General features: G+C 35.7%; 1 protein-coding gene across 8 annotated transcripts in view; it reads right to left on the reverse strand.

Annotated features, from left to right (window-relative positions):
- HEATR5B (HEAT repeat containing 5B) overlaps positions 1-13,655 on the reverse strand; it is a 57,881-nt gene that overhangs the window by 17,257 nt on the left and 26,969 nt on the right. For all 8 annotated transcript variants that reach the window (XM_030500081.1, XM_030500084.1, XM_030500085.1 and 5 more), the window contains 10 exons: positions 12,279-12,423; positions 11,578-11,817; positions 9,532-9,783; positions 7,302-7,483; positions 6,151-6,219; positions 3,936-4,115; positions 2,408-2,645; positions 1,519-1,779; positions 413-540; positions 84-228 (listed from right to left, as the gene is read on the reverse strand). In XM_030500081.1, coding sequence (XP_030355941.1) covers positions 84-228; positions 413-540; positions 1,519-1,779; positions 2,408-2,645; positions 3,936-4,115; positions 6,151-6,219; positions 7,302-7,483; positions 9,532-9,783; positions 11,578-11,817; positions 12,279-12,423 — 1,840 coding nt within the window. The remainder of the gene's footprint in view (positions 1-83; positions 229-412; positions 541-1,518; positions 1,780-2,407; positions 2,646-3,935; positions 4,116-6,150; positions 6,220-7,301; positions 7,484-9,531; positions 9,784-11,577; positions 11,818-12,278; positions 12,424-13,655) is intronic.

A 13,655-nucleotide genomic window follows, 5' to 3' on the forward strand; every position in this document is an offset into this window, starting at 1 on the left:
TAAATGTATTGGAGTTCCTTTCCCAATATGAAAACCTGTTGCTTATTTACTCTGCAAAGCAAGCCGTGTTTTCAAAATCTTACTTAGGGCGTTCCTTTTTTCCTGCAAATAATCTTGAGCTGCTCTTACTATCTGCTGGACAACTCCTGTAACCAGTAGCTGGACTGAAGGAGGATCCCAGGTCAGGAGGAGTCGGTGAAGCACACTCAAGAGTTCAACACCAAGGAGCTACAGTAGAACAAAACACATACAGAAAAAGTAATTAGGACTTAACAATTCTTAATTGTTATGTCACTTGCTTATGATGAGCAAATATTTTTCTCACTCAAAAATAATTATAGCTTTTATAATCATCACAGATGAAAGACCAAGACCTAGAAAAGCTGACCGTTTCAACATGCTTATACAGTACCTGATCCTCTGCAATATGGATCCTGGCACAAGGGGAATCCAATAAAGTATGAAGTGCTTGTAAACAAGATGTAACATGCTCAACAGGCTCTTCAGGTCGTGGGGAACACAGAAACTGTATACTAACACCTGAAAGGAGCAATAATTAAGAAGAATGTTCACATCATCATAAAATCAAGTTTTCTTTCTTAACTTTCTTTGTTAGTATAGCACGTTCTTAACAACTTTAGAAAGATACAGGTTTTTCTTCAATTCTTCTTCCTTTAAAGAAGAGAGAGTTTACATATTAGAAACAGCAGAATTGTATTCGCTTTCTCTTCTGCATTATGTCTTCCTCAAAATTTGGCAGGAAAAATGATAAATAGTGACAGCAAGCAACTCAGACTACTGAACAGAAATCCATACTTTGTTCTAAAGATCTTTAAGTTGGATTTCTGAATCTTTCAATTGTAAATTGAGTTTTATTTTATTGAACTCTTTCAAATGTAAAGATAACTGAGATGAAGTTAAACCTCAAAAATTATGCAATATCCATATTATACATATGGCACTTCATTCTGGTTTTACATATCTGTATATCTCAGCAACCTGTTAAGAGTAAGTGATCACATCCACCTCTTAAAGCTGTTAGATAACAGGAAAGGGAAATAGTGAGTGTTACAGATGAAAAACTGATGCAAAAGCTGCTCTATGAGACTTGTCAAAAAACAGTCTTTACTGAACTGTGTTTTTATAAGAGTGTGTATTTTAATTAACCTTACAGCTTTTGTTCCTTTGAAGCATAAGATTTTTTACCATCTGAATTATAGTACAGTATAGAACATTTCCTACTCATTTTATTCAATTACATAAATAAATTAGATATAAAACTTGTCTATAAAAAAAATAAATCACAATAATCACACAATAAGACACGCAATTCTGTCAAAGCTGTAAAGACAGGAGGCAGAGAAATATGGAGAGGAGGAGGCAGAGATATTTCAAAACACTACTGTCTGGACACATGACACATTTTAAGCTTTCCAGATTTCAAACTATCTTTTCTTATTCCTATGGCATTTTGTACCATAATGTGCTGCTACTGAACTCCAAACTTGTAACACTTACCCAAAATTAAGTGCATTCGATCTTTGTTTATCTCTGGCAAAGATTTTGTAGTAGGTGGAGTTCCAGGTGTCTGGTTTAACATAATGGATGTAGCACGTTTCTGTGAATTGGGCATTGCTGTAGCAGTCTCTTCTGTTGACTCTGAAGCATTAAATCCTGTACTATTTAGCCACAGCGCCACCGCATGTAATATGGGAGCCCAGGAGTTTCGGTAATGCAGTCGAGCTGTATCAATTGTTTCTGGAGTGTAAAATGCTCCCCCTGTTATATTAGCAAAGGAAAGGTAAATTCTGAAATTGTCTGCAAATAACAGAAAAACCCACTTTCTCTAAACTTATTAATTTACTCTGGGAGTGTTTGATCATGCACATATTCAGATGCAATCCTGGTTAGTGACAGTGCATTCCAATTCTCCTTGTGAAGGAGCAACATTAATATCTCTCATAAGAAAGTGCAATGGCTATGATGGAACAGTAATCAGAGAGCAAGAAAGGCAGGCAAAGTCATCAGGTCTTGCAGCATTTTTCATATATTTTATTCAGTTAAGAATGAGTGTTCTATAAAACATAGATCCACTCTGATCTCAAGGGCTATGTTTTTCTTACAGTAAATATCTTTTTGCATTTGATATCAAAGAGGTGTAGAAGTATTCTTAATTCTACAAAGACATGGTTTTAATGATCTCTGTGATTCAGATAAAGCATATATTCATTGCAAATTGAAGGAAAAAGGACACTCACACTTCAAACACACATTTCTATTACACGGAGGCAAAAATTTATCACTTGCATCAAGAACACTCATACCAAATAATTTAGATAATAATTTTGCAGCCTCAACTAAGGATTTCTTTCTGGTTTTCACAACACAGAGTAATTCCAGTGCTTACCATCTGGTGGAAGCTGGGTAGCAAATTCAGCTGGTAAAGTTAAAAGAGCATAATCTTTCAGTGCAGCTAACCAGAGACGGCTAAGTGCAGGCAGCTCAGGTTGTACAAGTGTTATCAAACTGTCTGGTGGCAACTCATCTACAGTACCAAAATCATCCTCATCTTCCTCTGTGCTCTTTAAAACACGTTTTGGCTTGGTCTCTGCTTCTTTCTTAATTTTCATAGCAACAACATACACCTAGAAGAAAAACAGACATTAAAGCACATGCTGTGAGATCCTAAAAAGAAAAAAAGCAGCAGCCTCTCCCATGTGAAAGTAATAGATTCCAGACACAGATGACTCACCAGAAAATGACTAGGGAAAAGAGACTTGCAATACAATTACATTTTATTTAAATATTTTTTCTTTTATTTCTAACAGTATATAACACTTAGGGGGCATAAATGGCACTTTCCTAAAACAATCTGGCTACACTTTTTTCCTAAAAAAGTGTCAATTACTGCTGCTCTACGTAAACATATTGATTTAAATAATTGATTTCATTAAATCAGTGCATCCTTATTGCAAAGATTTCTTTGACCTACATTAAGAGCTACTACATAAATTAGAGTAATTGGCACTTTCTGGGAGCAGATTAAGCATCATAAAGAAATGAAAATGGCTTTAAGTGTGTTACATGATTACAAGAACATTTATATGTTCATCTTTGATAGATGCTATGAGAGGATAAAAAGATTTTCAAAACCTTGCATAAATATGGGAATAAGCAGAAATATCAGAAAAATACAGTAAAAATAAGCATTTTTTTTAGAAGAGAAATATAACAGAAGTGTCTTCACACAGCAGATGCTCCACATGAAAGCCAAAAAGTACAGTATGAAATGTTAATACTTTCCTTTGTAATTTCAAAAGCAACTTCCATAAAAATGTAATGGGAAAAAAACCCCAAAATCTTTAAGTACTATACTAAAAGAAACCAAAATACCATTTGTGTAATTATATGTAGAGCTCTACAGAATGCGAGTAACATTTTAGGAAGCCAGACAATGTAAATAGCGCTAACTCTGTCTTTTGTAAATAGATTTCTGGTATTCCAGCCATTTGTCAACAGTATCCACATTAAGCCTTTAATTTATTATGAACACTTTGACAAACTCCTAGTTAATTAACTGCAATATTTTTACAGAATATATTTTAAGGTTGTTTGGTTTTGGAGTTTTTAAGTTTAAGAGCGATAAGATGGGAGGAGAATCAAAATCTGATGCATGGGTATGAGTGTATACTTTGATACAGAAAAGTGCAATAAAACAAAGAACGATCAAGCCATACTGTAAGTATGGATTGACAGAATGGCAGAAAAAGGAACAGAGAAAGATAAAGAAATGAAACATCCCAGGAGTAGAATCGCAACACATAAGGACGAGGGCAGAAACAAGGCTCACTGGCAGAACACCCAGTGAGGTGTGAGGCTGTTATTATGCTGCAAAACTTTTTCAATCTTTTAAAGACTTAATGGTCAATATTTACCTCAGCCCATGCTTTCAGAACTGCAAGTTTTTCCATAGTAGTCGCACTCTCTCGGTAAAGCTGGCTAGAAGATCCCTTTCCTGCTTGCACTTTATCCAGTGAAGACACAAGAAGGTTGTGAACTCGGCGGAGATCATTCAGGTCACTTACAACTCCACTTCCTATCCAAGCGCTACATACCTAAACAACAAAGTTCACAATCATTCTAAATTAACAGAAAACCCAAACAACATAATAAGTAATAAAAAAAACCACCCCCAAAAAACCCCCAAAACAAACAACAACAAAAAAAACCCCACAAAAAGTGTAAGAAAACAAAACCCAAAACAACCACCACAAAAACCTGAGAAGCTCTCTTCCTGCTCAATATAAAAATATCTGAAGCTTTCCTTTTTCTCTCCCCACCAACAAAATTGCTCAGGTGAGTGGTTACAGAGGCTGTGTTTGTAAAGCATATCACAATGGAACTTCAATCGATAAAAGTACATCTTTAAAAACCCACACTCCTCAAATTAAATATTAAGGCTCCATACTAATAAAAGCTTTCAAGATCATTAATGTCAAGGGAAAACCTAGAAATGAGTGAAATGAAATTTTATAAACATCTGGGTTCTGGATCTGGAACCGGCAGTTCCAGATCTGGAACAATCATTATGAGACTTGGTGGACAGACGTTTTTCATTTGAATTAAATGGGCACAAACAGGTACTTAAAATACAAACATCATACAGATCAGCTGCTCCTGTCTAGTGCTATATATTGGCATTCATCCTCTGAAACATATTCACACCTAGACATAATGCAGGCAATAGAAGAATTCTGGTGCAGCTGCTTTTCTTCAAAAAGAAAAACGGACAAATTCTTTCAGAAGAGCTACTTTGATTGTGGTGGTGACTCTACAAGGATGAGGAATGGAAGCAAATCAAAGAACTCTAACAGTTCAAGTTTGGCACACTCTTTATGACATTTTTGTTCTATCTCATATTTATTTATTTTGCTTTTAGAGAACCAGTTCCACGAAAGCCTTTGGGAAAGAGCCTCTCATGATCTGGAATGATAGGCATATTTAAAGTAACCTAAACACAAGAAGTGTCCCAAAGGTGGACAGCACAAAGCTGCTGAAAACCTGTCACAAAACCGTAATTCATTCACAGTAGGACTAAGACCTGCTTCACTCCTACTGCTGGGCAAGTCAACAGCTGTTTCAGTAATAACATAAAACTGTAACATCGAACTCATTCGGTGCAACTCATCTCTGTCCATGTAACTTCTAGAGAGAGTTAAATATCCAAATGTAATCTCCAATCATTCAATCCTGTAAGTGGATCGAATCCACACATCCGCTTTGAAACTAGTTGAATAGGGAATATTGTGACAAATAAGGAATGTTACATGTTTTCACACAAGCTGCCTCTTCATTTAGTTTTAATCACACAAATGTTCTGTAAGGCAAGATGTGTGTATTCTTTCCTATGTATAGATACTAAATTATGCCTTATTTGATCTATCCTTACAAGTTTCACTAGAAATTAAGAGTATAAAACAAAAGCACAATCACAGTCCTGTTGAACCAAGATTTACTAAACAAAACTCACAAAGTTATCATTTTAAAACTGCTGCTTTAAACTACAGTATTAACTTATCTGCCACATACCAGATACTACTACAATGATGTTGCCAATAGCCGATTTAAACTACAGTAGCACAAGACTACACACAAGAAAAAACACACACACACACAAAAATCTTTCACCGAATTTTCACTGAGGTTGTTACTATGACTGTAATGAGAATGCTCAGATCTTCTAAGATCTAAAATAGAGTACCAATTCAAATGGAAGTTTAGTGTTTAAAGGTAAATTATCAGTAATCCAAATATTTTATCAGACTGAAAGTCATCTCAATGAATACACTGCTATTGGCCTCAGTAAGCCAGAATTATTTTTTTTTCTTTTAGAAACAAATGCAGAAATGACATGAAGACATAATTATTTTCAGAAAGACTACATATTTTCTGATACAGCTCCCTAAAACGACTTCTGCACTTCCAAGGAACAACATATATTACTAGGAGACACAACAGATATTGCAAATACATCACAGCTTAGGTTTACAAAATTTTCCAGTCATTTGCTAGTACTTCTTTTCTGCATACTTCTTCCAAAAAGGGGAAGAATCAGCTTGGCTTATACTATCTGAAAACTTTTCTCTTTACCTGGCAGGCCTTTGCAGTTATATCAGATGGTGTATCTTGGGAAAAAGCTGGCCTCAGAGCAGCTCCAACCTGTTCATAGAAGAAAATTTTAGAAATCCAACCACAACAGTGATGCAACATTCTTTATCTCACCTTGTGTAAGGCTCAGCACACATACAGAACAAGCAAGATAAGATTGCTAATTTTAGCATTATAGTTACACCCCAAACTTACCCTTCCTGTCTCACAGACATTTGCAATAGTATTCTTTAAGCAACAGCAAAGTCCTAAACCAGTTTTTTCCTGCTTGCCCACTGCCTTTTTAAGCCTCAGCTACCTTTGTCCAATATGTGGTATTATCTTCCTTTTGTTAATGAGTATCCTTTCAATCATTAAAGTATTACAGGTGCAATTTATGCTAAGGCTCAAGAAGCCATTGACTTTTTGATGTCCGAAAGAATAATGATGATGCAGATCCAACCATAACCACCTGATTTCACAAGTTGCCAAATACTGACAGGAAAAGCCTTTTTGGCAATTATTATAAGGCAGCTTTTTTCAGAAACAAAAGGAACCATGTCAAAAAGGCAGAAGCAACAGCACTAAAGAAGAAGAAAAAGGCAGGAAGTAAAAAGGATGAAAGCCTGCATTTAGAAAGTATTTGGAAAAATCCCGAAGACAAAGTGAAAATAAAAAAGGTTTGAGTTAATCTGTGCAACAGACTAAAGCAATAATACCCCAAAATATATCTTCAACTGCCCACCTCCCATTCCTATACTTTTGTAGCTGTCATTTAAACAGAAGCATATTCATTAACTCCCAGATTATGAAACAGATTAGATTCAATCTGCAACTGAATCAGTGTTAATTTTCCAATTCCTAATTCTACAAATGAAATGCCACTCTTGCAAAAAAAATGAATGTAACTTGTAATATTTGGCTCTCAAGAATCAATAGCTAACCAAACTTTTAATTTTGTCAGCTACTAAATTACATAGGAAGGGATATAACAAATAAATTTTGAAGATGTAAACAGAAGTGTTTCTTCAGTACATTTTCACACACACAAAAATCTCTTCGTAAGTCTTTTGAAGTTCCAAAATGTTCTCAAAACTAATACTGGCATATTGGCATAAACAGACAATTTCCTGAACTTATAAAGGAGGTCTCACATTAGCCTGATACTGCTCTAGTATCACATGGCCTGGAAACTCTGGCTCAGGAACTGATGCAAATTTCTTGATTATGTCTTCAAGAGCTTGAAGACCCGCCATTCGTAACTGGTTGCTGTGATCCGTCGCAGCCATGAATGCCATTCGAATAAGGTCAGAGAGATGGAGTACTAAGAAGTCATCTTAGGAACAAAACAGAAAGAACTATTTAATAACTTAAAAGATATCTGACATGTTAGCTATTTGTAACATTTTCCCCATTGACGTGTACAAATTTTATGTATTATTTTTTTCAAAGGTCCACATTTAGGTTATGGAAGAAGGCAGGGAACAATGTAACCTATTTTTTTCTCCCCCCACCCCCCCACCCCCTTAAAACTGATAAAAGAATTTTAATTCCTAAGACAATCTTAAAAATTAAGCACAAATTTGAAACAAAACGAAATATATGATATACAAGAATTGCATTGAATAGAGTATCTCAGCAGAGAGTAGAACATTTAAGTAAAGCTTATTTTAGTGATCCCCCTATCCTATAGAATGCAATTCCTGTTCCAGTCCTATGCTTATAGTGACCCCTGCTGATAGAGAAAAACCTCGCCAAGTTTAAACACCTGAAAACTGAGTATGCCTCTAGTTCTGCTACCAAAAGCCACATCTAAGGCTATACGCAAGCAGCACACAACATACAGAAAAGTATGCATAACTCAGTAGCATTTCTGAAAGGATTATTCTTCTCTATTTATTAATTTTCTTTCCTTAGTCTCAATTTGAAAATACCAGTTGCTGTATAACTAATTAAAAAAAATTATATTTAAAAACATACTATCCAGGATGACAAAACCCACAAATTATAAAAGCTCTACATATTTTCAAGTCTCTTTCAAAATTTTTCAAGAAAAGTTTATTTTAGGGCTGAAAGTTTTCAGAGGCATGTTGGAAAAGACTGACAATCACTTAAAAACTTACAAAGTGTTAAAGTAGGCACTTAATTCTTCAGACCATCACAGATGTTAGTAAAACCTAAATATTTTGGAAGTTTAAATTGGGGGGGGGGGGGGTAGAAGTTTGCCAAGTTTTTCTTTTTATAATAATACCAAATACAAAGTTCGCTTTATATAAATTCAGACATGCAAATTCTCAGGATTATTATATTCAATCTTCTGCAGAATCCTGAAAGTTACAATTATTTTGTGATTTTCTCTGTAACAAAACAACATCTCAAAATAAACTTTCCCAAAACTCTTCCGTCTTAGTCTTCAGTGACCCCAGCCTCAAATCAATTCAGAAACAAGATTCTCACATAACCAATGCACAGTGCTGGGACCAGACTACACTAAAGCAACACAAGCAGCGTTAATAAATCTCCTCATCATGATAGACACCCTCAACACCACAAACACTAAAATCCATTAATCCCATGCATTCTAGGATGTTCACAATATTCATCCTACATACACGAAGTCCTCATAACCATTACATGCGTGAAAGCAAACAACCACTATGCACCAGAACCAATACACACAGACAACTTAGGAACAAAAACCTCCCACTATCTGTTAGAAAAATGTTTCTTCACAAAACTGTGTCACCTCTGACCTCTCAATTCCGACCCTCTAACTCAAAAAAGCGTTTTCAAAATGTGAACTTGAAAAGTGAATATTCGTCACTCTTATGGATACCAAAAGAATGAACATTATAAAGCACCTGGGTCCTTGTGTTATTCTAACTCCCTCCCACATCCCCCTCTCTGCAACCAGTGCCAGAGCAGTAATTACCTGGCCTTATCTCTCTTTTCCTTCCTAGCATCCCTTTGGTCTGGGGATGCTAAAATCATCTCTGAAGTCTAATTCACTACTGTCACTACATTACACTCAGAAACTGTTCCCAGCTTTAGCTAGACATCTATTGCTTCCATTTCAGACTGGAGAAAACGTTTGCAAATCTAAGGAGTTTCATTTTTCCCAAGCAGATCAGTCTGAGAATTTATATTCTCCAGCAAAATTCATTCCCTGTGTTCATAGGATGGTTAGCTACAGTGGATATGCAACTACAGTTTTAATGACTTTTGCAAGCCATTTCCTTTGGTTTTAACCATTTGAATGAAAGGATAACTTCCTTTTTTTTTTTTTCTTCCTTGGTTTTGTAATCTTAAACTGTAAAGAAATGTCAAAAATAAAATTAAATAAAAAATTAAACCAAACCCAAGACATGCACATTCTTTAATTACTTTTGGGGTTTTTAAGTCTGGCTGAACGAGCCAGTGCCAGATCGAAGTGTGCCTTGTTAGCATTCTCACACAGCATGATAACTCGGCATAGACAATCTGCTGCAAACACACGAGTCGCCCAACGAGGTGCTACAGAAGGCTTGGATTTATCTTCTTCACCCAAGGTGGTAAACATTGTATCATCATCCATCTCATCCTTCTTCTCTGATTCTTCATCCTTCCCTCCTCCCAAAGGAGCTGCAGTGCTCATGTCTACAACAGACAACAATTACAAAGAAAAATCCCACTCTTAAAATCCACAGAAGACAGCAAAGGACATATTCAAGATTTCCTTACAGACTAATTCTTCTGTTGAAACAACAGCATTTGTAAAAGTCTCAAAAGGCATAGGAAAATCAGTAAAAGAAATGTTTTTTACCTCTAATCTGGGCTATATTATCCTTTATTTGGTTTAAATGGTAAGAAATAAATTCCTGTAATGTTAATTCTCCACAGATAGCAACTATAGCCGAATCCAATATCTAAACGTCTCAGCTTTGAAAATGAACCTATTAAATTGCCAATAAACAGAGTAATGACATTACCAGGCTCAAAATCAAAGCTTGGCTTTGAACTATTCAGCTCCTGTTTCAAGTGAAAGCTAGAATGCATGTTAAACTAAATAAAAACTACAAAATTCCATGCAATGGAATGGATATGCAGCCAAGTAGGCAGTTTATGGCACCCATAAATGTGTTTAACTTTCAAAAAATTCTTTTCTCTAAGTGTAGCTGTGAGACTTCATTTCAGAAAATGAAATTACCTCAGGGATCACTTTTAAAAAAACCACCAAAATCCGACAAAAAAACAACTCACCAAACATGCATTTCTACTATTCAGAAATGAGAACATAAAATCTTAATGACAAGGTCTAAATTAGCAGAATGCCAAGATACTGACAAAAATTACTCTGGCAATAATTAGAGGAGAACAAGAGGAAATCATTGCAAGGGTAATAACCAACCCCAACTAAGGGGTCTAAATTTAAGCAGCTGAAGAGCAAAGACATTCAATAAACAGAGAAAGAGGGTATGGCAAATCAAACATGGATGATGACAATTCACAAGAGTGTTTTGAGAAAGCATCTAGGACTTTATGTGGCTGATTTGTAAATCTCTGTTTAAAAAGCAAACCAGATTGTGTGTATACCAGTTAGCTGGATTAAAAAGAGTTCAATATGAAGTTGCTTGCTCAAAGTATAGCTGACAGAAGCTTATTTAAATATGGTTCTCTTGGAGATTATTTCAGCTACTAATAAATAATAGATTGGATACCATGTCAAAAACTTTAAAACCCACCCCACATGAAATAAGAAAAGGACATGTCAAATCCAAACTTGAGAAACCAGGTCCTTCTCACCGGGTCAATATATGGAAACTACATTACATAAAGAAATCATTGGTAGCATTACTCATCAGTTAACGTAAAGCTGGCAACATCTAGAAAGAGCCTCACAATGAACTCACAGTATGCCAGTAAACAAGTATAAATGTAAAGGAAATGAACAGAATCTGCGTCACAACCATCCTACAAGCTGAAAAACAGGAATAAGGTCTCAGAGGAGAAGATCTATGCAAAGCTGAACAAGCAGCAAAAGTTTCATCACCATGGTAACCCATATCACACAAGTAACTCACAAAACCTCATCAAATAAAGCTCAGAGCTTATACAGCACTCTTCTTTCTGTATGGTCCTGATATATAAGGGCTAAAAAGAGTATACCTGCTAAGATGCTGAAATGTCAGAGTAATAATCACACTGCTGGTCCATTGGAAATTCTACTTCAAGGCAGCTAACTTTTTCATCTTAAGAGCAATATTCTAAAACTTAACTTAACATTGATGATTTACTCTTTCTAAGAAAGTTTTAATGAACTATAATCAAAGTTCTATATACAAGTTACATCTTAACCAGGACAAAAGAGAAGCTCCAAACAAATATTGCCAGAAGATGCTAATACTAAGGACATACTGTCCTTTACGTGAATGGAGAACATACAATACTTACCACTGGAAGCTGCAAGGACATCCTTACAAAGCATTAGCCAGTGAGAAAGGTTTTCTACTGCCAGTGATGAAAGCATATGTCCCAGAGTATCATGGATATCTGAGCACAGCTTCCGATCAGTCTCCCGATCCAACATTCCAAAAAGGACACCTTCAAGGCCTGTCTCTGTTATATTAACCCCCTGATGCCGGGAATGAGCGTCTCGCCGAGAACCAGCTCCGGGTGCAAAAGGATTGATATCTGCAAAATGGTAATGAGAAATGTTTTCTGAAATCAGTAACTCAGTTTTAAAATTTGCTATAACAAACTAGAACTGGACATTGTGTATTTGTGTGCGTGTAGTTCAGACAATGATACACCAAGATGTTACTGAATTTCTTCTGTACAAACACTACAAAGATTTTAATTCAGCAATTCATTTAATTTGCTTTCTGCAAGGCAAATAACACCTCCTAGTATTACTTAAAACCCGAACAAACAAAAAAAACCTCAAAACCAAGCAAAAAACTCTCTCTCAAGTCTGAACTTGAGAAAAAAAAATGAAGTTATAAGTAAAATTCAAGAGGTAAGCATGAGAGCAGCCAGAAGTCATTTGAGCTGGAAGGGACAGTTTTAGGGTTTTTTTCTGTTGGGGGTTTTTCCCCCCCACACACACATGCACACATATGTGCACTCAACTGTTACATGAAAGACATACTTACTGATGCCACTGTTTTCCTTATCCCCAGCATTTTTTGCTAAGCTCATGGCATATTCACAAACCTCTGCTGCTTCCCTCTGAGCAAGCTGTCGTAAACATGCAACTGCAGCCCGGCGAAGCAGCAAGTGGGAGCTGCACAAATGAACCTAAAAATCAGAACCATTACAGGCGAGTGAACTGCTGCACCCCAATATCAATAAATCAGCACTGCTAAGGACTAACAGCATTCTATTTTTCAATCATGTGCCCATGTGAGAGCTGCTGGGTGCCAAGCTCTTTACAAGATATTGAAAGTTCAGAAGTAAGCATTTTTTATAATGTACAAATATGAAAATAAAGCTGACATATACAGAGCTGACAGCTGTTATCTGGTTAAAGAGATAAGAGCTTAAATATTGGAACTGCTACACCAGTGATTTTGACTAATTATACTTTCCAATCTCTTACACTCCCCATTTTCTGTTACAGTTTTAAATCACATTCTTTTAAACAAAAAAGCCACAATCAGGTGCACCACACATGACACCTATCAAAAACCTCTATTTCAAACTTGTAACAGAATTTATGGCACACATAAATTGGCATACATATGGCATACATAAAATAAGTGCCTCTCAATAAGACAGCTTCTATTTCTTTGCTAACCAATCCTGGCTTCTAATTCCTTTTGAATCACCTCAAATACAAGCAAATATTTTTCTTAGAGAAGAATCGTGCATGGTCCCTATTTTCCCAAGAGGAAGTAGCTGCACAAAGAACTCTAAGTATTTTTCCACAGTGGAATAGATGAAGAGTGCACTTTAAGAAACTCTGATTCTTTATTTACCCCAGGGAATTTGTTTTTAATAAACCAAATACACATTTGCTTTCTCAGTATTAGGTTATTATGCAGATGGAAATTGCTTTCCTAAATGAAAGGGTTGTATAGTTTATAAAACATTTTAACAGTAGATCTTTATTCCACATATGAATATACAAGACTTTAGTCCCGAAAAAACAAGCAGACTTTAAAGAACCTCTAAATATCACACTGAGGTTGTTTTAATGGAACCAAACCACAGAATATTTGGTGGATTTAATTAATGGAAAGAGTATTCCTCATTTTAAGTTACAAAACAAACAATTGGTGGTTATATAGCCAATGCAGGAAAAAGTAATGAAACTAGATTGTGGAACTGTGTGGTTTAATTTTGATACCTGGCATTAACTTAATTGAAAAATTAGTTAGAAAACAATGAAGAGTTTCTTAATGGGGCAGGTAAGGCAGACCTTGCCTACATATCTATCTATCTGCAGTATAAATAAATGTGCAATACAATTCAGAGGAAAGCTTACCACACCAAGTATGACTTGGAAGTAAGGAATATGAGAAAAGAGA

The sequence above is a fragment of the Strigops habroptila genome, chromosome 10 (genome assembly GCF_004027225.2).
Source record: "Strigops habroptila isolate Jane chromosome 10, bStrHab1.2.pri, whole genome shotgun sequence".
In the NCBI taxonomy this organism is placed as follows: Eukaryota; Metazoa; Chordata; class Aves; order Psittaciformes; family Psittacidae; genus Strigops; species Strigops habroptila.